General features: G+C 57.3%; 1 protein-coding gene across 1 annotated transcript in view; it reads right to left on the bottom strand.

The window, feature by feature from the left end:
- Tmem132e (transmembrane protein 132E) overlaps window positions 1-27,925 on the bottom strand; it is a 49,158-nt gene that overhangs the window by 6,872 nt on the left and 14,361 nt on the right. Inside the window, exons 2-5 of the mRNA XM_077800434.1 lie at window positions 2,531-3,461; window positions 1,577-1,723; window positions 1,107-1,299; window positions 267-410 (exon numbers count right to left, since the gene is read on the bottom strand). Of these exons, the coding sequence (XP_077656560.1) occupies window positions 267-410; window positions 1,107-1,299; window positions 1,577-1,723; window positions 2,531-3,461 (1,415 nt within the window). The remainder of the gene's footprint in view (window positions 1-266; window positions 411-1,106; window positions 1,300-1,576; window positions 1,724-2,530; window positions 3,462-27,925) is intronic.

Below are 27,925 nucleotides of genomic sequence, written 5' to 3'. Positions count from 1 at the left end.
TGTTCTGGGCTGAGGAGGACTTGGGGCAGAGCAGGTCTAAGGGAGGGAAGCTCCCTAGGGAGAAGAGACTTGGGGATGGACCGTTTCAGACAGGCACGCGGCCACTCAGGATGCACGAGCCTGGTGCTGTGGGAGGGAAGGGGAGGTTCTGAGTGCTGTTTTTAAGGATGATTGAGATAAGCCACCTCGACTCTGGTTTGGGGGTCCACTCCCCCAGAGGGTCCAACACCATCTTCATCTAGAGGACCCGCCTCCAGGAAGCCCACCTTGATGATGTCCTCGTTGTCAGACTCGCAGTCCACGAGGGTGGAGACATCTAGCACAAGGCCTGTCACTTCGATGGCGATGACTTTCACAGGGATGGCCACGGTCCTGCCCGTCAAGATGGCTGTGTTGATGATCTCCGTATCCTGAGGGAGGAGTGGAGGAGAGGGTATCTGTTTGTAGTCCCTTTCTCTCCAGGGATATGTCTACCGAGACCCTGGACCCTGGCTGCTGCCACTCTTCAGAGGCGTACCCTTCCCATGGGGACACTGGCACCCGTGTGCGGGGATAAGCTACCACCCAGACTCACGCTTCTTCTCGGAGGGTCTGTCCACGTGGACAGCTGTGGAGCCTCACCTAGGCCTCACTCTGCTCCCCAGCCTTAGCCTGTGTGGGCCTCACCATCAGGATGCTCAGAGTCACAGCTAACACATTCACCTGGCTCCTCAAGGTGCCCTGGGCTGGTCCCACATGGCCATTCTACCCCACACTCCTTTTAAAGCCATGGCTTCCTTTGGAGAAACTACTCACATCCCCACTGCTGTATCTCTGTCCACCTGTCCAAGGCACCCTGCTCATCTTCCGTGACAGTGAGAGCCCTTCCCCTTAACTGACCTTCCTCCCACTCCCCTGCATGGCTACCTCCTCCAGGAAACCTCCCCTGAGCAGCCTCTACAAGGTGACTGCCCACCCTCCAGGAGTGCCCATTGGGAGGGTGGAGGCAGTCTCCTGCGTAGTCCCCTCTGTGGGCACCTACAAGCACACACGTACTCAGCCAGGCTCACTCCTCCCCGCCCCCCAGAGACATAGGCAGCCACTGGCCTGGTCGCCTGGCCACTCACCATTGCTAGGGGCAGAATGGCTTGCACATCCCGCTGGATGACCGTCAGCTCGGTGACTGCCCGCTCCAGGTCAGGTAGGGCACCGTGGCCACGGTAGTCGATGTGCCACATGATTCTCCGCTTGACCGAATGGCTGGTGAAGTTCTCCATCTCAAAGTCTAGCTGTAGAATCTCCAGGGGGCCCTGGCCCTCCCTGCCAGGGAGGGAAAGAAGGGGGAACAGAGGATGAAGACCAGGAGAAGCCAGGCAGCTCTGAAACGCTCAGAGGGGACCCCATCCCTCCTCAGCAGCCGCCTTCTATGGCCCTGGGCCTCTTCAGCCCTCTCGAGTAACCTGGCCCCAGGGTCCCACGTTGGGGTCCAGACCTCAGATTTCCCATCAACCAGGTCCCAGCCCTTCACAAGCCCAGCCTTGCCATTGAGGACCCCCCACCCCTCTAGGCGCCTGCTCTGCGAAGAGGTAGGGCTCACCAGGGGGGCAGGGGAGTGCCCTGGGCCCAGGCCACATCCACAGTGGCTGTTGAGTGCTTTGCCCCTGTCAGCAGCTCTGAGGTCACATGCCACTGGACACTTCGTGACTTGGTACCTAGAAGGGTCACACCCTTTTTGGCCTTCACCCTGGAACAAAGAGCGAAGCAGAGGAGGGAGAGGGTCAGGCTGGGACCCAAAGTCTGGGTGCCTGGCCACCACCTCTAGGCTGGAGTTGGGGTGGGGGAACAGGGGAGCTAAGAGACCCTGAGTCCTAGACTTAAGGGTCTGGGTCTCTGGCACCACATAGGTACATATGGCTCATGTGGGGCAGTGTTTCCGTGGGGCCTATCTTATGTCAGAATTGCCCACCATGACTCAAACCATGCATTCCTACTGGGAAGCATCGTATGTTTTGTGGGGGATGTGATATGATCTAAGCATTTTTGAATTCATGAGCTGAGTTCTTCTGAAAGTGTAGAAAAAGCGGGAGTCTCAAAAAATTCTTCTCTCAACCCCAGGACTGAGACCAATGTCCCAACAGGCACATACACCTGTTGTTGGTCTTATGGCTACCATCCAAGGGGGTGCTTTCTGATCTCTGTCTCCTCTCTAGCCTTTGTTTCCTCATCTGTAAAGTGGGTGAGTTGGATATCGGATGCTCCAGGGCCCTTGCAGCCCCATCCTGCCATTCTGGGCCTCTACATGTGTGAAAACTGGCCATATATGCCTTTGACTGTGACAGTAACTCCATTGAGATAAAGGAGAGGCAGAGGTTTTGGTTGCCATCAGAAGGGTTAAGAACATGGGGGCTCACCTAAGTTCACTGTCTGCTGCCATAGATGGGAGAGCTGAGATTAGGATGCTGGACAGGGATCAGCTGGGACCTGGACAAGGTGTCCGGGATCTACTGGACCTTGGAAGGGAAGCCAGACCCCTGACCCACAGCTCTGTTACCTGAGTGTGAAATGCTCCACGCTGGGGCTGGAGGGCGAGGAGGAGTTGGGGGCCAGGTAGAGGAGAATGCTCAGTACCTCCCCCGGCTTGAGCGGCCTGTCGGGCAGGCGGATCATCAGGTTGCTGTCCAGCCTGTGCTCCTGCAGCGCCCTCCGGGGTGGCGGGCGGAAGAGGCTGATGCTCCCGATGCGCAGCAAGGGGTGCTGCGTGGGGCTTTCAGCGCGCGCTCCCATCCCCTGCCCAGGTGCCCGCCGTGAGCCCCCGCAGCCGCCCGCCGCATCGGGGGCGTGGAGGGTGTAGTAGAGCTCAGCCTGCTGGCTCTCGCCCGCGGCCTCAGGCTCCAGCCCATCGGGGGACTTGCGGCGGGCGCTGGGGGGCACCGCGGGGGCCGGGGGTCCAAACCAGGCCAGGGGCAGCTCGGCCCGCACAAGGCAGGTGGCCAGGCCTCCACTGAGACGGCAGGAGCTCTTGACCTCCCGGGCATCCCTGAAGGCGTGCAGGCGGACACAGGGCAAGCGCTCGGTGACCCCAAAATCATCCCAGTCTCTGCCGGCCACGTAGAAGAGCACCTGCGCCACGGGCTGCGAGGCGGGCACCCGGGCGCGGACGATGAAGGCCCGCACCTTCCAGTTGACCGTCAGGCGCTCGGGGATGTCCAGGGTGCTGGAGGGCTGCAGCAGCTCCCGCGCTACCACCTGGCTGGTGCTGAAGGGCCCCAGGGAGACGTTGAGCACCGGCAGCTCCTTGGTCTGGAACACCACGAAGGGCTCGGAGCGCTGCAGGGAGCCGTTGACCACTGCTGGCGATGGGGGCCGCGCCTCCCGCAGGAAGAAGGCCAGACGTGTGTGCGACAGGCGGTAACTGACCGGCAGCACCGGGCTGGCCGGAGGCCCGGGTGGGCTGGGACTGGCAGGGTGGGAGCGGCTGGAGGCTGAGGACAGAGCACAAAGAGACCCAGAGTGGTTAGGAGAGGCAAGCTGGACCCCAGCCCCTGGCTGCCTACCTCTCACCCCCACAGACAGCCTGGTCCACTGTCTTTGGTGGTCCAGGGCCCTGCTACCAGGCACCCAGCCTGGCCCCACCTTTGTTCTTTGTTAATAACCCTCTTGCCCATGTTTCCTTTCTTCCTCTTGGGCCTCAGGGTAAAGCCCATCCCATCACAAAGCCTTGCAAAGCTTTGGTGAAGTTGCCTCCCCTGGTGCTCTGGAAACCTCAAGACCTGCCAAATGAGCCTCAAAATTGTTTCTGCCTCAAAGTGCCTGGTGAGGACCTTCTGAAGTCTTGTGCCTACAGGGCTGAGCCCAGCTCTGGAGCCCAGGAAGTGTAACTCTTCCCTGAATGCTGGGCTCTGTGCCCAGCGCTCCGGGCTCAGCCAGTGTAGGTTTGTTTGATCCCCATTGCAGTCCTTGGAGGTGGGCAATGTTATGATTTCCATCCACTCAATCACTTTCCTGACAATAACTTCTTTTTTTTTTTTTTTTTTTTTGAGTACCTACACTTGCATCTTATAGATAAAGGAACAAAGATGACAGGGACTTTAATAACTTACCCAACTTGCCTGGGCAAAAGAGCCAGGAGCAAGATTTGAACCTGAGGTTACTTGGTTCTCAAGCCCCAGTCCTTAACTGCACCAGCAGTCTCAGATGATGTAGGGGTCCCCAGGGACCCCCTAGTTCCCCTTGTTCCCTCTTATCACACACACAGGGAATCTTGTCTTCAGTCTCCCAAACCTAAACGTGGGTCTTGTGTTTGGCTTCTCCCTTCTCCCAACCCTTGCGCCCCATTTAACGAGAAGCTGCCAAGTTCTAGCAATTCTGCCTGCTGGCCAGTTGTTTTGTCCTGGACTGTCCTCTGCCCTGCATCCCCAGGACCCTGCCCCAGGTCAGGCCTCACTCCTGCTGCAATGCCTAACTGGGTCTCCCCTCACCCCCTCTCTCCTCCTCTCTGGCATCCTGACATTCCCCCCTCCCCTACCACAGCAGCCAGAGCCGCCCTCCTCCTGGACAGGCCAGACCTTAGCGACCCTCACTCCTGTCTCAAAACATGGTGGCAGTGTCAGGGCACAGGTAGGACCTACAATGGAGGCCTGAAGTTGGAGATCCTTTTCTGGATCTTCTCATAAACTCTCTGAGTCACATCTGTCAACTTTAAAATCAGGATGATAATCATGCTGGTTATTGTTATTTGTTCTGCGTTTGCAAATCCGATAAGGAGATGCTCTATCAATTGTTCAGCACAATGCAAACGTGGGGAGGTGTCCCTAAGGAATCTCTCCTGTAGGTTTACAAGATAAAGCCCACACCACCTCACAGGGCCCTCTACTTGTAGACCCAGGACCCTCTTTCCCCTAGGACTCCCTTTCTTGAGCCCCTCCAGCAGGACAACCAGGTAACTGAGTGTCCTTACTGCATCCTCCATGTGGCCTTATGGACCCTCCTTTGCTCATGCTGAGCCCTCTATATCCAACACTCTCCTTATTCAAGTCGGAATCTTCCTCCAGGCCCAGCTCCAATGCCACCTTCTCCAGGAAGCCCTTCAGGATGTGCCTCAACTCTGGGAATTCACTCAGAGCTTTGCCCTTCTCTCCAGGGTCCTCTCCCATCCTGCGTTGGGTGGGAGCTGATTGTCTATGGGGTCTGGCATCAAGCAAGGCTTCAACAAATCCCAGCTGATCTCCTCTGAGCCATCTCTGTTCAAAGGGGAGACCCCTGGTCAGCGCCAGACTGTCTTGGAGCTTACGTATATTTATCATTTTATCACTGTCCTTGAAACCTTGATCGTTTCACAAACATTCTCACCCACTTCCTCCCGAAAGCAGTGAGCTAAAAATTCCCTGCACTTGAGGGTCCGGGTTCTCCCTCCTATTTTGAAAATCTGCAGTTTCATCTCCTCATTCAACAAAATAAGGCAATTGGCCTGAGTGAAGGCCCTTGGGGTCGGTTGTAGGAGGAGAGGTGCTTGGTCTCTCCACTCCTTCTTAAGGGTCCTCATGAGCAGCCCTGAGAACCCACTGGGGAAACACGGGTCCCTGGTCCTCTGGGCACCCGTGCTTTTGCCACCAGACAGTCTCACTGCATTCCCAGGAGACCTCCGTGTCCAGGCCACTCTTTCCTGCTATGCTATGCAGCCGGCAGAGAGCCACCGGGGTAGAAGTGGGGCAGTGGAGTCCAAGATGAGGAAGATGTTGGCAGAGACACCAAAAACCTTCCTGATTGGCATCTGGAATCTCAGAACATGTCCCTGCAGCCTGGGAGGACTTGCCCCAAGGTGGGCTCGTGGACATCCAGAATAGTGTCCCAAGCCAGGTCATAGAAGTCAATCAAAGCAGGAGGACGCAGGGAAATGGGCTGTGGGACTGAGGACACTCGCTGGGCACCTTCCTTCCCATTTGGAGCCTCGGATTCCATCTCTAAAATTTCAGTGGTCACGTGAGCCCCACCCACCTCATGGGGATGCTGATAGTGGCTGACAGACCCAGGGGTAGGACAGGCTCTGTGAGTGGTCAGGCAGCCCTGGGGGCAGGAGGGAATGAGGCACTCATGTGGTGGGAGTGTCCAGGGCCTATGAATGCTGGGCCTGAGGCAGGGATAGTCCACCATGCTTGTCCCTCTGACTTGGAGAAGGGCAGCTGTGGCCAGGAGAATGTGAGTGCTCAGGGCACAGGGAGAGCCAGACAGGCTGGAGTGAAGGAGTGGAGGAACAGTGACCCTGCCCTCGTTGGCTATCCCCAGGAGACCCCAGAGGCTACTAAGTGGCACTTAGTTCCATTTGCCCCTCTCCCCAGCCCAACTTCACGGTGGACCATCTGGACTCCTTGGAAGGCACCGTGGGGGCAGAGGCCACCAGATGGCCACCAGACTCAGAGGGGCGTGAAGGAAGGGATTGGGGAACCGTGTTTGCATGTCCGTATCTACCTCCTGGGGAGAGAAGTGGTCTGAAAACCAAGGTCCTGGATGATTCAACCCATCCTCGCTGTTCTCAGAATCTGCTGAGCAAATGTGTCCGCCTCAGGCCTCTGCATGTGCTGTGTCCTTTGCCTGAGAGCGCTCCTCTCTCTCCCTGTCTCTCTGTCTTTGTTCAGCGCCATCTGTCCTGGCCGTCCCATCTACAGTAGCATGTCCCACCCCCCTTGGTCTCTCTCCATCCTCTTCCTTGATTTATTTTCTTCATAGAATTTATTGCCCTCTAACTTTACACAGTGAGCCCGTGTGGTTCCTGTGCACTAGACAGTGTCCCCAGGGATGCACACACCGCCCGCCTCCTGCCTGCGCTGCCTCAGGGCTTAGAACAGGGCCTGACACTCAGTGGGCCCTCATCAGCATTTGTTGAAACCAACGCTGACCGGGATGCTGTGGGGTCATGAGTCCCTTGTCCCTGAGGTATCCAAGAGGAAAGCAGACGGCCACTAAACCTAGGAGTGCCTCTAGTAGCCTTTCGGCCACCTTGTGGATGAGAAATCGAGTCTGGGAAGGGATAGTACCTAGATCAAGCAAACAGCCAGCATTCAGAAAGGAGCACCAGAAAATGACAGTGTTACAATTTTCGTATTTTTGTCCTTGGGACACACAGCACCCCTGCCCATCACCACTCGGAATCGCTCCGTCCTCTGGGCCCTGGGGTCTCCTCTGTGGCTTGGAACCAGGTGGGTTGTGGGCACCCTGGCACTAATCTCTGCTTTCCCTGCAGTCAAAAGGAAGTTGCTTGACTTTTCTGAGCCTCCGTTTCCCCTAGAAGCGTGGGTAGCCCTGGAAACACTCTGGTGTGACCAGAGGAGAGGGGGAAGTGAGACGGGAGGAGGTGGCAGATCACACAGTAGGTCAACTTCTGAGATACTAAGGGTGTGCTGGCTAACAGGCATACGACCCTGATCTCTGGACATCTTGGAGCACGGCACGCACGGGCCTGGGGAGGAGAAGCTGCTGGAAGGTTCCCAGAAGGAATTCGGATGTGGGGTGGGAGTGGGGGATCAATAACACCGAGACCAAGGTCAGGCCAGGCCGGGAGGTGGGTGAGAGAGAGGTGCTTTAGAGGTGAGCCAGGTGGCAGGGTAGGGTGATGGTGGTGGAAGTGACAGCTTGGACCCACCTTGGACACACTCAACACAGGAGCTGCCCCTCACCAGCCTGGCTGGGAGCCTGCAAACATGGACACACATACTGGCCCTCGCCTGCCCCTCAGGGCTCGGGGAATCATTTGAGAATTCCCACCCACCCGACCCTCTCCCCTGTGCCATCTCCTGTTGAAGGAACTTCTCATTTCTTCTCTGGCTCCTGAGGGGTCTCGTGGTTCCGCTGTGTCCCCCTGTGTTGAGGTCCTCAGGCCCTGTATCTCAGAATGGGACTGTATTTGGGGATGGGGTCTCTAGCGGGGAATGGAGTTAAGGGGAGGCTGTAGGGGCCCCTGATCCAGGGTCTAGGACGCAGGTCTACAGGGAGGGAAGATGATGAGAAGATGCAGGGCAGACAGGACGAGGGCCCTGGCCAGCAGCTGCCCTTCAGACACCTGGTCTCAGGCTGCAGCCTCTGGAGAGTGAGGACGCACTGCAGCCAGCTGCCCAGCCTGGGGCACTGTGTTATGGTGGCTGACCCAGCAAACATGGGGGCTGGCCTCAGTTTCCCCAGTGAGACACGGAAGCACCAGGATGGCGGAGGAATGGTAGCGATGACTGAGGTTCCCAGCCCTCCCCATCACCCTGGAACCCTGCCAGAACTATGGCTGGCAAGTGGCTCTCCCCGCACAGGCGTTGCCAGCTCTGTCCTCCCCACAACCAGAAGAGACGGAGGAATGAATCTGCAGGTGGGGTAGAAAGGCATCGATCCACCTGGACCCCAGAGGGGACTGGGCATGGGGTGGGCGTGGGGTCCTTGTCTCTTTCCATGCCCAGCACGGGGTGGGGTCCCCTCCCCCGGAAGCTCCTCTCATGTCACCTCCCAGGGAGATGGCTCCTCTTCTCCCTGCAGCTCTGTGCTCTGTGTAGCTCTGGCCTGGACACATCAGGGGCATGGCCCCAGTGCGGATGAGAGGCAAATGACCAAAGAGCAAGGGACGCTGGCTCGTGAGCCCCTCTGCAGTGCACAGGTCTCTCCAGCCACGTCCACCTCCAGGAGGCAGAAACCTGCTTTTCTCCCGTGGCCTTTCCAAGTGGACCCGGATATGGGTGACCCGGGAGCTGAGTCCGCTGCGCACAGAACCAGGGGTGGCATACAGTGGGTGCTTAATAAATGTCAACTCTATCTACTTATGAGGTTGGGGGTACCAGCTTCGGGCCAGTGGGTAGACAGAGTCCCTTCTCCTTCATCTCAGGCTGGTCCTACTTGTCTGGGACATATGGGTCCCTCTGGCCACTGCCGGATGAGCTTTTTCCCGGGGGGGGGGGGGCGTGCAGAGGCCAGGCCCCTCCCTCACCTTCCTGAGCACATAGATGGGTCTTCACAGAGTCGGGGGCCAGGCAGGCTGGTGCCCTGGCCATCTCTTTGCTTCTAATCAAGATCAGATACCTCCTGCTTCTACCTCTAATTGTCCCCAAATTAAAACTAATCACTTGTGAATCAGAAAAAAAAACAAAACTGTAATTAGTTTTGGTGAGTTGGAGGCTGAGAGGCCCCGTGGGGCACGCCCATTGGGATGGAGGGTGTTGGGCTGCCCGGGAGAGCGTGGTGCTCCTCCATGGGCCACACCTGAGGTCAGTGTGTGCAGATCCTTCAGCACCTGCTCCGGAACTTGCCGGAATAGAAGAATCATCTGGAACCAACACAACAGCATACAAAGCCTGGGGACCGATCCAGGTGGACACTTCAGAATTCCCAGAGGACAGTCCCCGCAGCCTGGGTGTTTAGCATTCATCCCAGGCACTGTCACCAACACGGAAGTTTGGAAAACAGCGCTAAGTAGGGAGGGTTGGTGGAGGAGCTGAAGAGGTAAGGGGTTGCATAGCGCCATGAGGCTGCGCTGACGGGGAATGACGATGAATTTCCAGAGCCTGGAACAGTGCCTCACCAGATGGGCACCAGGTCCATGCATCCGGGAGTGGACCAATGAATGAGCCAATGAGAGGGAGCAAGAACCAGACTAACGCAGTGGGGAGGGTCCCAAGGGCCCCTTGGCCCGTGACCAGGAGGCCAGGGATGGCTACACCCAGCAACCCTTCCCCAACCCTGACCCAGAGGGCCACAGATTCAGCAGAGGCGCTGCGTAGGAAGCCGAGGCCTGGGGTGCATTGACAGGGGCTCTGGAATGGCCGGCTGCCTGTCCTTGGCTGGTCAGAGGGTCTGACCTCGTGTGCAGCTCTCTGTACCCGACTTCCCGAGGGCAAACAAGGCTTCACAGCCAAAAAAAAAAAAAAAAAAAGCAACAGACTTTGCAGAATAGGGCTGCCGTGGGCACACCCAGGTCATGAGAAACCCCCTTGGGTTTTTAAAGAGAAGGAGTGGTACTTGGTACTTAGCAAGGGCTTTCAGAAATGGGCACGCTCTTGTCCCGTTGGTAAAGGGTAAAGTGGGTAAGCTTTCCAGAAAGCAATTTCAAAATCTGTTTTAAAGGCCTTAAAAAATGTTCATGCTCCTTAACCCAGTAAATCCTGCTGCGGGGATCTAATAAGCAGAAATCTGCTCAAAGGTTTATGGAAAAAGGAGTTCACTGTGATGTCATGCTTATTAGTAAAGAATTAGACAGGACCTAAAATGTCCCAAAGTAATGTTGAGTTAAATAAATGCAAATGCACAAGATGGATAGGTGTGAGTCCATTAGAGATCAAGTTTTTTTGTTTTGTTTTGTTGTTTTGTTTTCTAATGTTTACTCTGTTGAAAAAAAATGCTCACAAAATAGTGTTAAACCCACAAGGAAGAGCACAAAGAGGCTCTGTGGCCAGGTACTGATCTTACATGAGAAACACAGACACAAACATACACTGCAATGCTAATGGTGGTTATCTCAGAGGGGTGGGGATTACGACTGATTGTTGTTATTTTTTTACTTCATGCTTTTATGTATTTTCCAATTGTCTGCAATGAACATGTATTGCTTGTAAAATTACAAAGAAAACAATAGATGAAGGAGAGTGTTTGAAGCTTTTCCAAGAATAAAAATAAAGGAATTAAAACAATCAAACAAAAAAAGGGAAACTGTGTGGCTTTGGAGAAACAAACCGGCATTCAAATCCCTGCTCTGACATTTCTTAGCTGTGTGACCCAGGGCAAGTGACTTAACCTCTCTGACCCTTAATTTCCATATATGTAAAGTGAAGATCAGGGAACTTATTTCATGAAGTTGCCATGATTAAATAAGAAAATGGGTTAGTGTCGTCCCTGGTAGACTCGGTGCTCCCTGTCATCTGCTCCTTGATTCCTTCACTTGTCACTTATTGGTTGTTGGGGTTCTGAGAGGAGGGAGGTGCTGACCTGTTTTTCTCCAGCACTTGGTGCCTGTTTGGCTCATGGCAGGTCCTCTGTCAATGTCTGTTCAGTTAAATAGGACAAGTCAGAGTTGACAGGTGCACAAAGCAGTGTCCCAAGGGCCTCCAAGGAAGCATGGAGGTGGAAGGAGTACTTGCTGTCAGGGGCCCTAGAAGCCAGTGCAGGAAGCTCTGCGGCTGACCTTGGTCAGGTCCCCTCTCCTCTCTGGGCTCAGGTCCTCATCAGGGAGCGGCTTATAACCCCTGCCCCGCATGCCGCATGGGTGGCTAGAGGTGGGCAGGGTTGTGTGTGCAGGGATCTCGGGGGTCCCTGCAGCAGGCAGAGTTCAGCTGTTCCCAGGGGGATAACAACCGCAGGGCCCAGAACACCACCTCCCCTCCCTCCCAGGGCAGGGCCCCGCGCGGCTGTGGACAGATGCTGCTGCTTAAGGTGAGGCTCTAGCCCAGCCCAGGCCAGCTCTGCGGCCACTCCAGTGCCACCTCTGGGTTCGTCTAAGTTGCCGAGATTCCTCCATACAGGCCAGGCCCCGTGGGCGTGCACCCACTGGAGGCTGGAGCTGGCGTGGACCATGGGGGCTGGAGGGGAGAGGAGCCCAGTGTGTAGGCAGAGGAGAGGTGCTTCCCCGGGGCCTGCGGCAGATGTCCACCCAGCCCCGGCCTGACCCACCTCCCTCCTCCAATGTGCCCCTTCCCAAAGCAGCTGGTGCTCCCCACCGTGAGGCTATAGACCCCACCGCTATGGCCCATGGGGGTCCTCCTGCACGGCAGGAGGGCGTGCCCCCTCCTCCAGTGCTGCTCCCCATATTTGAGGGCCCCAGGTGCCTGCAGCCTTGAATGTGAGCAGCCTGTGGCCATGGCCCTCAGGAGGGTGAGAGGAAGGGCCTGGAAGCTTGCAGTCGCCCAGGACCCCCAGGAGCTCTGGCTGCAGGCTGTAAATCCTGGAGAGGCGGCCGCCGCCTCACCCCCATCCTGGCGGCTGCCCAAGGCAGGACTAAGTGGGCTGCGAGGAAGCTGCAGGAGGGGCGCCCCCTCCCCCCTGCTCTGAGCCCTTCCCCAGGGGCTGCCGGCTCACCCAGCGGCCCTGGCTCGCTGCCACCTGCATGGGAACTCCCTAGCTCTTGGCAGAAGGGATGTCAGGTCCCTCCCCGGCATTTTGCTGAGGAGGAACCTTTGGGTCAGGAGGGCGGGGGTGAGACTGGCTTAGCACCCTCCGCCTTGGCTTCCTAAACTGTAAAGGGGGTGGGAACAGCACCCCTTTCACTGGTTGCTTTGAGAAGCAAACGCTGTAGGGGAAGGTCATCCTCAGAACGTTGCCCCTGGCCAGCGCACAGCGAGCCCTCTCTAGATGTTAGCTCTGGTTGGAGCGTTATCACCCTCATTAGCTGAATCCCCACCGCCTCCTGAGCCAGGATCCAGAGGTCCTCCAAGGCCCGGCAGCGGACAGCCGGTTCTGGGGAGGAGGAACCCGAACTGCTCTCCCAGGCTGGCTGCTGGGGCAAATGCCCCCTGCTCAGGGCAGGGGCCCCGCTGTCATCCCAAGCACAGAGCCTTGCCCAGGGTCAAAGCTGAAGAGAGGGCTGGGGAATGAAGGAATGAGGGTCGGGGACCCTGGGGGCCTGTGTCTGCTTACACAACCCAAGTGTGAGCATGAGCGTGAGTGCACACACACACACTCACGCACAGCCCACCAAGCTTCTCTGGCTGGTGCGTCCTGGGTCATCTGTCCTTACCTGGACACCCCTTTTGTGCTCTCTGCCTAGAGGCTGCAGCTCTCGGAAATCAAAGGCCCTGGCAGAGGAGTGGGGAGGGGAGGACCCGTGGCAGAATGAAAGAATGGGGCTCGCTTAGCTCACTAGCTCCCCAAGGGCCCTGAGGAGGGCCAGGGGACCAGGAGGACAGGTGGCCACGGGACTCCAAGAAGCTTTGCCAGCACCCCACCCCCAGGTTACAGCCAGCCCTCCAGTACTCTTGGGTAATGGTGGTGGTGGGGGGGGGAGGGCTTGCCCAAAGCACACAGTGAAATAGCGCTCTCCCTGGGGCTCTGTTCCCCTCTCCCTGCTGGCCCCAGGGGACCCTCCCTGCTGGCCCCTGGTGGAGCCCTCCCACCAGACTGAGAGCAGTCCCAGGGGAGACCAAGAAAAGGCTCCTTGGTCCTGGAGACCAGCTGGGTCAGGATCCCTGCCATCCCCTCAGTCTTGGGGGTGAGAAGGGGTAGCCTGATGGGCTGGTGTGGACCTCTGTGGGCAGGCCCTGTAAGAGGTACCGCCAGGCTTGTGCTGGGCCATGGGGTCCCAAGACAGAGTGACCTGGAGCTTCATGGCCCAGTATTGAGAGGAGAAGTCAAGGCAGAGGAAGGGTATCTGTTGTGGGGACAGAAGCCCTGCCCCTCCAAGAGCATGGTGGCCTAGGTTCTCCCTGTATCTGCTGTGTGAGTAGGGGCCTGTGTCTATTGGTCCCTCTGCATCTGTGACCTCAGGCTTGGGACCAGGGTCTAGCAGGCTTGCAAAGACAAGAAGGCTTTGTGTTTCCAGCTCAACACCCCTCACCCCCAGAAAGAGCTGGGATTTTTGCAAATCTGGAGGGGCCCCTATCTCTCAGCCTGTCCCCAGCAGTGACCTCCCCAGCAACCTGCAGCCCCAGCCCTCAGTCTGCCCAGCTGTAAGGGCTCTGATGTAAGGTCCCTGTGGTGATGGAGAGAGCTGGGTGGGGAGCCTGGACTGGAAGAAGCCAGGTCGAGGGGTTCTTTAGTCCCCAGGTCTGGAGCCAGCCAATGGGTGTGGGTCTAGAGGTCAGAGGAAACTGTCTTAATAGTCCTTTGTTCCCAAGTGTCCCCCCACCAGCTTCCCCTCACCCAGGCCACATGAAGTCCGGGGCTTTCAGTTCAGCCTAGAGCCTTAGAGGAGTTCCACCTTCACTTAGAGAGAGGGCTGGAGAATGAAGGAATGGGGGGGGACCAGGATCTCGCAGCTCCCTCCTCCTCTCCGCCTGTCCTGGGGTTTCTTGGGTTTTAGGGTGGCCACCCATGAGTGACTTGGAGAAGAGGGCAGTGACGGGGGCCTCTTGGAGAGGTGGCCAGCCCAGTCCTCAGCACCCCCACAACAGGGCTCAGGGCAGGAGGAGGGCAGGACAGAGGGCAGCTCTGACAGACAGGTTGAGAGTGGGATCTGGACTCTGTCAGTGGATCAGGGACCAGAACTGCCACCAACACCTGTCCTCACAGGCTGGTGGCTGACCTGCTCTGCTGGCCTGCCTACCCAACCTGCGGAAACTGACCTGCCCCAGGGGGAGGGGGAGGGGGAGGGGAGGGGGAGCACCGGAAAGAAGGCAAGGCTGAGGCTGGAGGCAGGGGAGGCAGGGGAGGGAGAGGCCAGAGAACCCAGGGAAAGAGGCAGGAAGCTCCATGCTGGGGTGGCCAGCCTGTGGCTGAGGAGTGAGGGAGAGGAGGGGAGCCGGGGCAGTGGGAGGGCCCGGGAAGGAGCCTAGCAGGACCTGTGCAGAAGGTGGGTCTGGCCTGGGAACGAGGGGGTGGGTGGCAGCAGGAGTGCGGGGGAGGGGCGCGCTGTGAGTTACACTAAATGACGAATGTGCATTATCCTAATTATAGCGGAGCAAGCTGAGCCTGCCCACTGGTGCAGCCGCCTGCATCTCCTAATAAGCAATTAGCCGCAAACAACAGAAAAGGAAAGTGTGTGTGCGTGCATGTGTGTGTGTGTGTGTGTGTGTGTGTGTGTGTGAGAGAGAGAGAGAGAGAGAGAGAGAGCGCTCACACATGCTTGCCGTGAGTGGGGGTGGGTTTGGAGCTGGGCCTTGGGAGTCCCTGGGGTCTCCTGGGCCCTGGGCAGGGGGACGGGCTGCAGCAGACCCAGGGCGCTCGGGGAGAAGTTGAGCCTCGATGTCTCCTTCTGCAAAACGGGGCCAGCAAAGCCCACTCAGGCACAGTTGTGAGGAGTCTGGGATCCAGGCTCCCCTGGGACACTCCCTCAGGACACTCCCACCTGCCATCTCCCCCAAGGGGCCCTCCATGATTGGCGGGGGTCCCCCTCTAACCGCCCCTCAAAGCCTAGGCCCTGTTGGCCCAGGTGTCTCTTGCGCCATATGATGGACTGAAAGATGTCTCTTGAGCATCCTGAGCATCTCCAACGGTGCCAGGAAGGGGCTGCAAGCCTTTCTGGACCAAACCACTGGCTTTACAAGTGGGAAAACCAAGGTCCAGAGGAGGCAAATCCCTCAGGCCCAGGATCTCACAGCTCCCTCCTCTCCTCCACCGGGGGCTCCACCTCACTGCCACCCATTCTTCCTCTCTGAGGGATGCTCACCTCCCTGCTCCCCAGCCTCAGGTTCCCTTTGGCCCTGAACTGTCTGTCCCTAGCTGCTCCTGAGTACTCTCTTCCCACCTCCCAGCCACCCATAACCCCGGGCCTCTCTTGCTATTTCTTTGCCATGCTGTTCCCTCTCTCAGCAGTGCTGTTCCCCACACATTCCACCCGGTTGGTGTCCTCCGTGCCTGGACATCTCCCAGGTGTCACCCGTTCTATGAGAGCTTTCTTGACAGCTCCGCAAGGGCTGGGTTAGGCCCCCGTGTCTGAGCCACCACATCCACCGCCTGTCCTTTTGCTCTGAGCTGTGACTGTCACTGTGTCAGGTGGAACCTTGCTGAGGGCAAGGACCAGGCCTGTCCCCCTGCGGCCCAGATGCCTGGAACAGTGCTAGGGCTTGTTACCGGATCCTCAAAGATATTCAACAAATAAATATTTATTCAGCCTTTCTTTGCAAAGACCCTGCTGGGAGCTGCCAGGGAAAGAGAGATAAAGAAGAGAGTTTCTGCCCTTAAGGAATTTGCCGGCTAACAGGGAGACCAGACAAGTGCATAAATAACCATGCTAAAAGGTGGGCAGCGCCAGGAGGGAGCCCTTCTCGCAGAAGTGAGAGCTCCCGGGGGCTCCAGGGGAAGCCAGAGCCAGCCACCCACAGGGGGAGCGCTTTCAGAGGGAGCGGTTGCTGAGCAGAGGGTCTTGAAGAGTGGGTGGAAACTCAACCCCAGGCCGGCTGCGGTGGCACCTGGGATGGGGGAGGTCAGGGACACTTCGGGTGGAAAGGACAGGGTGACACGTGGGTACCAGGGAGGGAAGGCAGGTTTGGATGGAGAGGCATAAAACAGGAAAAGCAGAGAGATGAGACGGGCAGGGTGGGCCCTGGAGGGCCGAGGCTTTGAGCGCCTGGTGGTGGAGCGTGTGGCTTTATTCCAAAGGCTCTCGAGGGTTCCTTGGGGCCCCGGGGGCTCTGTGAGCCCCCCCCCCCCAGGTCCTGATGTTCTTGTCGTGGATTTTCCACGTGGGCTAATTCCAGGACTGATGGTCCAGGGCATGGTCTCATGGCAGTGGGGGAGCCACTAGGAGGAGGGGTGTGACACTGTGAGCTGGCGCTTGTCCCTGTGCCCCACCCCCACCCATCACAGGGTGACGTGGAGGAGGTGCTGGTGCTTTGCTTGAGAAGCTGCTGCTATAATTAATCTCCTGAGCGGTCGCTGTGTCAATAGCACATCTGGCCAGCTAACCTAGCTACGGAAGGACCAAGCCCTCTGCCCAGGGCTGGGCATCCCGAGGGGAAGGGGCATCTCCTTTCCTCCCCTGAGGGCTCTTTCTGGTCACAGCTGCATCCTGCTTCCTCTTCCGGTCCTCCTCTCACTCCACTCTAGTCCTCCATCTCCTCTCCTCCCACCCCTGCCTCAGGCCTGACCGGAGCTCCTGCTTATGAGGTGCCCGGAGAGCAGAAGGGGGCAGGGTGGCATGCACAGCTGAGCACAGGACCCTCCCCAGGCAGCCCCCAGAGCTCCTAGAACATGCCTCCTCACTGCTGCTTGATGCAACTCACCCCCCCCCACCTCCACCACCTATTTAAAAAGATACTGAAAAAATACCACCTCCTCCAGGTAGCCTGTCCAGATTACAGGGAACCAGGATGCTTTAGATATCTTTGTGTCTCATGCCAAAGAATCTGAGAGGAGAGCAATTTAGGACCTGAGTCCCAGCCCAGGGGAAGAGAGGAGAGCCCGAGCTGATTAACCACTCAGCTGTGAGTGCCAGATGGGAAGTAGGACTTCTGGGCTCTGTCTCCACCGTCCTCGCCCTCCTGACTCCAAACATCAGCTGGAGTATTCAACTAGACATTTTTGAAGTTCCCCATAGTCCTCAGATTCTGGAAGAGGCCACACAAAAGCAGATGACATCCTCTTCAGCGCTAAGGCCACCTGCTCCCTGGTCTCTACTAAAAAGATAACTCTTATGTGTTCTGAATGCCCACAGCTGGTTCTGGTTGCCAAGCACCTCCACGCCTCAGTTCCAAGAAGGAGAAATGGCAAAGTGGATTAGAGAACTGGATTCCCAATTCGCTGAAGACTCCAACCTGTGGGAAGGGGAAGGTCCCACTCGGAAAGTCAAAGTTTCGTATCACGGGTGCAGATGTGCCGAGTGCTAATTCCATCCTGCGGCGCATTGTCAACAGTAACGAGACGATACCCCCACTCTTTCTGCCACCAGAGAACGCACCTGTGGTCTCAAGTGTACACAGAGACACACTGCAGCAGCTCAGCTGCCACCCAGATCACAGATCTGGAATTCAAACCCAGTTCCATCGCCAAAGCATCCCAAAGGGGTATCCTGGGGAAAGGCGATACGGTGACATAATAAGAAAAATACATTGGATCTTTGTCCCTTGTTCCTGACACGTGGCTTCTAAAACCTTTGAGCTTTCCAAATGATAGAGCGAGAGGACCATCTTCCGATATTCATAATGAACCCCTTTACCCCATTCCTGAGTTTAGGCTAATGAGCGGGCTCTAGGAGGATGCCCTGGTTGCCTGGGGAAGCAACCATGTGCTTGGAGACTTGGCCCCATGGCCCCTCCCCTGACCTCTGGGCAGAGTCAGGAGCTGGAGATGGAGTTGACCACCAATGGCTAAATATGCCACCCATCCTGCCTGCATAAGGAACCTCCATGAGACCATTCCATTGCAGGATGAGGGAGTTTCTGGGTAGTGAACACACCGTGTGCCTGGACGGATGGTGCACTCGGGTCCCTGGGGACGGAGCTCCTGCACTTTGAACTCCTCCCTATCCCTCCCTATGTACCTCTCCATCCGATTGCTCGTTTGTGTCCTTTAACAATATCTTTTCTAATAAACTGGCAATGGTAAGCAGGTTTCCCTGAGCTCCCCGAGCTGTCAGAGCAGATTATAGAACCTGAGGAGAGGCTCCCGGTAGCCAAGATGGAAGGATCACAGGTACCCTGGGCAGCCGGTACTTGCCATCTCATCTGAGGTAGGCAGCGGTCTCATGGGACGGAGCCCTTAACCCATCAGTCCCGGAGGAACGCCTGGCAGCTGGTGTCAGAATTGGATCCGACTGTAGGACATTCACTCGGTACCTGGTGAATTGCTGGTGTGGAGGACAAAGCCCTCACATTTGATGTCAAGGTGTTTTGGACCGAGAACTGGGGTCTCCTTGTGGAAGGGATTCATTCGTTGTCCCCTCCTTCCCGACCTGAGCACCTGTCTCCCCCGCCCAGGTTGTCCTTGTCTGTCTCCCTGTGCCCTCGGGGCCCTTGAGGAGGTAGATAGGGATTCCCATCTCTCTTCAGTTCCCAGCTGGTGTAAGATTTTCCTAAATATTGGTTGAATTAGATCAACCAATATTGATTGAGGGCAGCCTGGGAACGAAAAATGAGTTAGTGATTTCTTGGGGTCAGAGCTGCCTAGCAATAGAAGAGGCGGCCTCGTAGGGCAGAGTTCCAGTCCCTGGGAGGACCACAGGTGCTTGAAGCTTGGCAGTCTCCATCAGGGATGCTGCATGAGCCTTCTGCATGGGTGGAGGTGGCCCGATGCCCTTCCAGCCCAGGTTGTGGCAGGCTCCTAATGGCTGGCACTGCTGCCTACTGCATGGAGGGTGGAGGAGAAAAGGAAGGAGGTCAGGAGAGAGGAGAGGGAGGGATGAGTGGGAGGTGGTGTGGAGAGAGGGGCCCTTGTACTTCACTTGGGCAGGGGAGGTGCAGTCAGGGAGAAAGGTGAGACTGGAGCTGGAGACATTCCAATAGCCGTTGTCTCTGCTCATTAGGGGAGGCCATGGGATCGGGGCATCTAGAATGACCCTCAAAGTCCCCTGGGCTAAAGAATTGGTACCCAGATTGCTATTTTTGGGAGGTGAAGGAACCTTTAAGAGGTGGAGCTTGATGGGAGGAGGGTAGGCCATTGAGGGCGTGTCCTCAAAGGAGATAGTAGGACCCAGCCCCGTCCTCTGTCACGTTTTTTTTTTTTTTTTTTTTTTTGCCATTGATGGGATGATTTTGCTCTGCCACACACTCCTGCCATGACGTGCTGTCCCTTACCCCAAGGCCTAAAAGCAATAGATCTGCCCAATCACGGATGGGAACCTCCGAAACTGGAGCCAAAATCAACTCAATTCTTTAAGTCAGTTATCTCAGGTATTTATCATAAGGATGGGAAGCTGACTGACACAGGGGTGGGACACTGTCCTCAGTCCTAGGTGTTCCTTCCTTGGCAGGAGACCCAGCAGGAGCTGAGGCTGGGCACCCCTCTCCCAGGACCAGGCTTTTGAGCCGTCCTGGAGGTAAGGGAGAGGCAGAGCCGTGTGGCAGATGGGATCTAGAACTCCAAGCCCATGTGATTTGTCTTCTGATTCTGCCCAGCCCTGGCTGTGTGCCTGGCGGGTGTCCCTTCCCATCCCTGGGCCTATGTTTCCAGGCCTGTGTCCTCTCAGCCCCCTTCTGTTTGTGACCCCTGGACCACCCTTTCCTGGGTGAGAGACGGAACCCGTGGTCTCAGTTCTTCAGGGTCTGGAATAGCAGGACCCAGCGGCAGCCAGCCGTGGACCTTGGGATGAGCTTGCCTTCTCCTGAACTGGGCTTGCCCGTGCCTGGCTGAAGCCCAGGAGACCTTAGCCAGCGGGAAACACGCAGAGGGTGGAAGAGCCATCCTTTTGGCACGATTGGGCCTTTTTTTTTGCTAAAAGAAGAATGTACTTCCAGGAGGGCCTGGTGCAGACAGCAAGGGAGAAACGTTGCACAGGCCAGGACTGGCCAGAAGTGACCGGGGGTCCAGCCAGTGGGAGGGCCTGGAGTCACCCAGCCCCAGGCACCTGCAGACTCGCGAGAAGAAAATCCTCCTTGTTTTTAAGGGCATAGAATCATGGCAGGGGCAGGGGGTTATGGCATATGCTTGGCGATAACTAATAAATCTTTCCTAGACGCCTGGAATCCAGCGATGCTGAGGGGCCTCGGAGGGGTCGCTGCAGCCCTTCCCCTGCCAGTATGCAAGGCCACTGCTTAACCAGGCCACAAGGCAGTTCTTGTTTGTTAGCAGTCCAATAGGACACCAGGGCCAGGTCAGGCTGCTGAGAGGCCAGGGGCACCTGGGGCTTGCTCTGGGGGGGCAGGAGAGGCCTGGAAGGGGCTGCCCCATCTTGCCTGGCCACACCCACCCCTGAGGCCAGGGCACTGAGGAACCTGACCTCTAGGTTCCGACCGGAGACGGCTCTCTGGGCCCAACTCTGAAGCACACTGAGGATCTTGAAGCTGGGCCCAGCTTCTCTCATCACACGGTTCATGCTCTGAGGGCCCCAATTGCCCGTGTGACAGTCAGGGACAAGGGACCTGAGTCTGCTCACTTAGGACTTCACGGCTGATTACATAAGGAAATAAAAGCAGGTCTTCAGGCAGTGAGGACAGACACGTTCCTCGGTGCAGCCAGCACGTCTGCGGGCTCCTCCAGCGTTGCCCCCCTCTCCCCCACCCCAGTTCCTGAGCAGCTCCTGGGAGCTGGGTTCCAGGCAGTAGCAGCCTCTAGATCAACCTGGTTTTGAATCCCAGTCTTGCCCCTTTCTGGCTGTGTGACCTTGAGCAAGTTGCTTCACCTTGCTGAGCCTCAGCCTCCTGTCCTTTACAGCATTGATGGTAACATCTACCTCGTGGGGTTGCCTGGGGATGGGACGGTGAGTGCCACACACACACAGGGCCTGGCACCGAGTGGTGCTGTCATAACCCTTGGCAGTGCCATTAGTCACCCATCGTTCTCGTTAGACGTTGGGCTTTCTCGTTCTCAGAGTGCGTTCATTCTTTATCTGGTCCTTTAGGAGGTTATTGTGTTCCATGTGGGGCGAGGAGTAAGTCACAACTGGCCTCTGAGGGGAGGCAGACCTGCAAGAAGCTAACAGAAGCTGTTGGGGGCACCCGGAGCGGGCAGTGGATGCCACCCAGGAAGCACAGTGACCTCAGCAGGGAGCCGAGTAGGAACTGCCAGGAGGAGCCTGGGTAAAGTGACCGGGGCCTCCGTGGTCACCTGCGTGGGGTGGGCACAGTGTGTGTGCATGTCTGGGAGGAGAGTGGAGAAGTGTGTGGTGACACAGACGGGGGAGGCCAGACCACAAGGCCCTGGACACTGCCACCAGGAGCCCCGAGGATCTGCCTCTCCGCCCCAGTCACGGGAGAGGAGGCCATCGCAGGTGGAGGCCATCGCAGGTGGAGGGCTGGGATGACTCCATCAGGTTTTCACTCTCTTGGGGAGTGGGAGGCTGGGAAGAGACTAGGGCCAGGGCAGGCACTCCGGGTGTGATGCATGGTCCAGGGGAGGCCAGCAGGTCTGAGCAGGGTGGTGACAGCGAGGAGGCCAGCTCCCTACCTACCAGGGCCGTGTGGCCTTGGGCAGCTTACCCCACTCTCTGGGCCTGCAAAATGCTGTTGTCGTGAGGATTAAACAAATGAAACATTCGAGGCCCTTAGATGGACGCCCAGCACTGAGTGTGCGCTCAGTGCAAGGTGGCCACTGTGGCCGTCACTTCACAGCCGCACAGCCGGGTCCCTGGTGGGCTCAGGCCAGATGTGGCCAGGGAGTAGAGAGATGGGCGAGAGGGAGTGGCGTGGGGGGATGGGTGCATGGTCCAGGGACCAGGCCAGGCCATGCATCTGGGTCCCACCGTGGCTCTGTCTGCTGGGGGCCACAGCGCCCTTCTCCTCTTCCCGGCACCTGGCACGGCCCAGGGCTTTATGACTGTAACCAGACGGCAATGCTGGGCTGAGCCTGGAGGTCATCTGCTGGCTTCTGGGGAGCACATCTGCTCAGTGCATAGGGCACAGGGGACATCTGGGCCCAGCGTCCCCATCTGTAGTAAGGGGAAGGGGTTGAGTGGTGCTTCCCTGGGGTCCCTCGTCACCCTGGCAGCTCTTGTGGCCTGTGAGTCGTCAGCCTCCAGGGCCCCGGCACCCATGCCTGGGAATGTGAGGTCACACTCATGTGACAGGAAACACGGTGCCTCCTTCAGGAGAGGAGCCCGGCCAAGGGTCTCCTCCACCGTCACTCTCCCGCACCCCGACGGCCCCCCTCATCATGTTCCGCTTTGTGACCACACAGGAGACTTCCACAGGGAGGCCACCCCAGCCCGTGCAAGGGAGCCCAGGCTGCAGAACAGGGACAGGAAGGTCTCCCCCAGAGGCCATGCCACTCCAGCCACTTGTGGCTGGCTGAGGGGCACTTCCGGGAGGACCACCCGGGAAGCAGGTCCCGTCTCCCTGTGCAGGGACCCTCCTGCTTCCACCCCACTCAGACCCCTTCCTGCTTCCCCGTCTCCTGCCCTGGATCATAAGAAGGACACAGAAGCCATCCTGAGGGGTGTGCAAGGGAGGCGTGGGGTGCCGAGCCCACCGTGCACTGCTCCCGGATTCTCTTCTGCCCGAGATCTGCAGCTTGTCCCCTGCTGCCCCAGAGATGCCCATCTGGCTCCACGGGATGGTGTGGCCTTCTACAGGGGGCACAGGGAAGCTACGGATCTTCTGGTCTGTCGGCACGTCCTGCTCTCACCTGTCCAGGCTGGAGGGAGACCGGGAGGCTCCCTTTCCCAGGGGTGGAAGAGAGGAGGCCCCTCCCCCTCCAGCAACTCTTCAAATGCCTGAGAACCGCAGGGTCCCAGCCCAACCCCCTCACATCCCCCATGCACTAGAGGCCCAGAGAAGTGAAGGGGTCCCCCGAGCCCACAATGAGAGTGGATGGGGCTGTGTGTCTGTCTGGCCTCTGATCTGTGCTTGACCCACACTTTAGGGACTAGACCAGGCCAGGGAACTGTCTACTAGGGTTCCACAGCCCAGGGAACTGGCCCAGTTTCCTGGCAGCAGTATTGTTACTTCCAGAAGGTAACTAGCTTCTCCCTAAAGATCCTTTCTTTTGTGCAAGGTGGGATCTGATGGGCTAAAGAAATAGTTATTCTGTATTATTATTATTATTATTATTTTGGTACTGGGGATTGAACCCAGGGGCACTCTACCACTGAGCCCCATCCCCAGTCCTTTTAATTTTTATTTTGAGACAGTGTCTTGCTAAGTTGCTTGAGGCTGGCCTCAAACTTGAGATCCTCCTGACTCGGCCTCCCCAGTCTAAGATTACGGGTGCATGGCACTGTGCCCAGCTTGGGAGGCAGTTTTCAAACTGTGTTCCAGGAGGCTGTGGCAGCAGGGTTCCCCTGTGACAGACCCCAGACCCAGTGCCTTGCAGAAACCGTCAAGGCCACATGGTATCCACAGGAGAGAACAGGATCCTGAGTCTGAAGGCTGGGTTCAGACCCCTCCTCTTCTGCTAACTTGGAGCAGTGCCCTCTTGGAAGAGGTCCTAATTGCTCATATGGGGCAGTTAGAGGGGGCCATGGAGGCCCCTGGTAAATGGGAGGGGTCACAGGTTCAGGAAGGCCCTTGAGCCTGGGGCTTTGGGGTGGGGGTGGGGAGGCAGCCTTGGAGCCCAGTCACTTCCTCCTCCTCCTCCCCTCCTAGGCCCCAGAGGGGCCAGAGGCTTACAGAGAAGCGACTTGGAGTCAACAAAGACAAATTGGTTTAATTGACCCAAATTAGCAGCAGGAAGGGCCTGGATGGCCCAGCTGTTGGTCCATTTAATCACTGTCATCCTGTGTGGTCAGGGACAGTCCCCTCCCCCAAGGCCATCAGGGTCATCCTCCCTGTGAATGGCAGTCTCTCTGGTGTCCTCCATCTACAGGAAGTAGGGCTGGGACTTTGGGGACAAAGACAGCCTCTGGCCAGAGGCCAGAGCTCCCCATAGGGCTCACAGCCTGGCCTAGGACACCGGGACCCTCGTTCTGAGTTCCGCTGGAGTTCTGGGGCACAGTGGCACTGACCGAAGGACCTCCACTGAGACTCTGTCCACCTCCTGGGCTTTAGAGGTGGGCAAAAGGGTGTGCTCTGCAGGGCCCCCTGAGCTGCTCTGCTCCCCGCTTTCAGATCCTCACCAATTCCTTTCCAAAGCTGGGGCCAGGTCAACGGGGACCTCCTGAAAAACTTAGCAGGTTGCAAGCCACAGCCCTCAGTGGCCCCTGGTTCCTGTGGGCTGTTCCTGCCCAGGGTCTGCATTTTGAGAGGGCAGGAGGACCTCTGTCCTCCCCAGGGGCCTCCCACTTCCCGTCTGTTGCCTGGTGGAGATCTTCTTGCCTCCCACAGCAATCACTGGTGGAAGGCCCATGGGGAGCTGGGCCTGGGCCTGGGTGCCAGATCACGGCCTCACCTTCTAGATCCCCTTCTCCAGCGGCACCTAACTTCTTCCCATTTGGAATCTGATCCGCCAGCAGATCTTGCACGCTGCTCTGGGCCCTGTGCAGAGTACCCAGTGCTCTGTGCCCTTCCCAGCTCCATGCTGGACGCCAGCTCTGCCCGGGTCACGCTCCAACCCGGTCTCCTGCCCCAGGGCTCTGCCTGCCTAGACCTCTCAGCCCTTCTCGGGCCTCTCCCAGCTGCTTCTCTCTGTGGCCCTCTTCCTCCGACAGCAAGGTCGTCGGCCATCTCCATGGACGCTCTCCTGGGTTCAATCCAGGTGCCAAAATGCACCGCAGAGAAGACCCTGGGGCGAGGGAGGGGAGCTGCTAACTAGCTTCCCTGAAAGCAGAACATCTCTGTCTCCTCTCTCTCTCCCACACCCACAGATGCGTGTGAACTCACGCATGCACACACACACTCAACCCATATTCCACAGACAGGCTTCAACTTATAAAAGGGCTGCTTATCAAAAGTTCATTGGAAATTGGCTCTTAGAACTCGGAAAACACATTTCAACACATTTTCCTACACAGACCACATTATCAGGAGTCATCAGTAGTAGTTCAGGTTGAATATCCCTTATCGGAAATGCTTGGGACCAGAAGTGGTTTTTAGTTCCACATTTTTTTTTCTTTTTGCCTATCTTTTGGGGAATATTTGCATATACATAATGAGGTATCTTGGGGGATGGGACCCAAGTCTAAACATGAAATTTACCGGTGGCTCGTCGGCACCTGACACGCACAGCCTGAAGGTAATTTCACACGATATTTTTAATGCACCTGCATTTTGACTAGGATCCATCATGTGAGGTCAGGAGTGAAATTTTCCACCTGGGATGTCATGTCTGTGCTCAAAAAGCTTCAGAGTTTGGAGCGTTGGGGATTTCAGGTGTGCGGATTAGGAATGCTCAGCCTGTGGTAGTTATCGGTATTTATATTCCCAGGCTAGCCCACCAAGCGGATTTTTACCCATAATTTGGTGAATATTTATTGATCCCCAATATATACATGGTGAGACTGATTGGCAATCTAAGAGATACCTTGAATTCTGGGTCCCAGAGCAGGGGACCGAGTGAGGCAGAGGAGGCAGGAAGTGGAGAGGTCCCTCCAAGTCACTTAACACCAGGACAGGCCCATCTGCGACATACCTCTGCCTCCCTCCTCCATCCCAGGGTCCTATCCTTTCGTCCTCAGGGTCTCCATGTCCCCTTCCCTGTGCAGGTCCCAGCTTCAGGGGACCCCCCTAGGTCTGTCCCAGTGCCACAGTTCCCAGAGCCCCCCTCTCCTAATCCAGGAGGCTGGGTGGTCCCACCGTCCATCCCTGCTCTGCAGCCTCGGGAAAGGCTGGCTCTGGCCGTGGGTTTCCATCTTGGTTTCCCACCAGAATCACCCGGAAGCAATTTCTGAATCTCTAGGCGGGCACCCAGACCCCAGCATTTACAAAATACTCCTCAGCATGCAGCCAAGACTGAGCACCACCGTCTGACCTGTTCTGTGTCTTGCAAAAGGTATTGTCTTGTCCTCAACCCGCAGATCCCCAGAATCCATAACTGCCCACCCTCCCCCGACTGTGACGTGGCAGCAGCAGCAGCCGACACTCGTTTTGCACGGGCCATCAGGGAGGGATGGGGATATCCTAATGGCCCCAGTGCCGAGGCCACAACCAGACCAGCCCACCGCTACAGTGAGGACAGGAACTCCAAGATGATGTGACTGACCGCTGGCCAACGGGTGGGGTGCTGAGCCACGACCGGATGCATGGTGCTAGGTGTTCCTATGCAGGCTTCTAGGATGCCCCCTAATGAGAGCGATTCATCTTCCACGATCCGACTCTCCATGTACCCTCTTGCTGTGAAGGAACCCCCCACCTCTGTTTCTTCATTAGAGACCTGCTCTGGTCAGTCTCCGGAACCTGCTTCCAATTCCATCTAGAAGGTCTTTGCCTAAGGCTGGCCGTGTCCCAGCTGGGTCCCTCCTTCTGTCACTGCTTGGCAGCCCTGTCCATCTATTTCATAAACATGCCACTTATTTTCACCCACCTGGGCTCAGTCGGGCCCCCTGTGAGCCATCATCCGTGAGCTTGGGACGGTGAGCCCGCGCCCAGGGTGGACAAAGGGTGGCAGATGTGAGGACCTGGTAGAGGCTGGAGATCTGAAGCCACAATTCACATAGCAGCAGGGGCTGCCGAGAGGGGCCGGCGGGAGCTGCCAGCAGGGAGCAGGAGGTGGTGAGAGCTCCTCAGGTCAGCTCCTGTCCACCCCCAGAAAACCCTAAGCTGCCAGTCCAGGCCCTGCCCAGGTCAGCCGTCATGCTGAGCGCCGGCCCACATCCCCAAGCTGGTGGAAGGTAATTTCACGTTTGTAACAATTATTCACATAATTGGGTTCCAATTAAATCAGAGAGGGGAGTGATGGGCTGCGTCTGTGTTTGCTCTCCGCCTTCCTCCTCCTGCACATCAAAGGCTCTTCCTCCTCTGGAGCGAACCCACCTTCTCAGGGAAGTCTCCCGAGCCTGTGGCTCTCATTGGAGCTGAACTCATTGCAGGGTGCCCAGGGGTGCTGGGTGCCCAGGCATGTACCAGCTCTTTTCCTGGACTTCACCCCCACTGGAGACGGAGTGGGATCCCAGGGAACAGCGGGTAGAGAGGGTGGGCCTGCTCCCATCAACAGCACTGCACAGGCCCCTGGGTGGCACGGTAGTGGGTGTCTGGGGGAGGGAGAAAGTGGGCCAAGAGCTGGTCAGCTGGGCTCCTTGGGGGTGTCCCAAGGGCTGCTGGGTAACAGGGAAAGGTGGTACCTCCACGTTCCCGCCAACCAACAGCTCTGATCCCATCTGTATCACGTGTGGCCTATCTTGTCTAGGTAGCGTGTAAATATGTTACGATGTGTTGTATATTGGTTATACATTTCTCTGGCTAAAAATATATTAGAAAAACCACTGCTGGCATACACGTCGATCACATCTCAGACAAGGAGACTGAGGCCCAGAAAGGGGAAGGGTCTTGCTCAAGGCTACACACTGTCCCTCTGCTACAGGGGAAGGCCCCTCACCTCAACCCCCAATGGCCAGGTGACGGTCGAGCTCCACGGGCCAGGTGACTCGGAGGGGAGTGAGCGTGGAGGTTCCCAAGGGAAGCCCTGCCCAGGTCATGGTCTCTAGGTGGAACTTCCCTCCCTAGTGCTGGAGGGACTCTCTTGCCTCTGGTCCCAGGCAGAGCCCACACTGAAGAGAGGTCATGGTCACGAAGAGCGGCCAAGGCCATGGCTGGGAGTTTGTGCATGGCGGTCCTGAGTGCCAGCCCCGAGGAGAACCAAGCCACGTCTGGGGACCCTGGCTGCAGGAGCTCCTCAGAGGGACCATATCTGCAGAAAGACACAAGTTCATTCAGTG

This window comes from Urocitellus parryii, chromosome 7 (genome assembly GCF_045843805.1).
Source record: "Urocitellus parryii isolate mUroPar1 chromosome 7, mUroPar1.hap1, whole genome shotgun sequence".
In the NCBI taxonomy this organism is placed as follows: Eukaryota; Metazoa; Chordata; class Mammalia; order Rodentia; family Sciuridae; genus Urocitellus; species Urocitellus parryii.
Note: the sequence above shows the minus strand (reverse complement) of the source record. Positions and strands in the feature narration are given on the sequence as shown.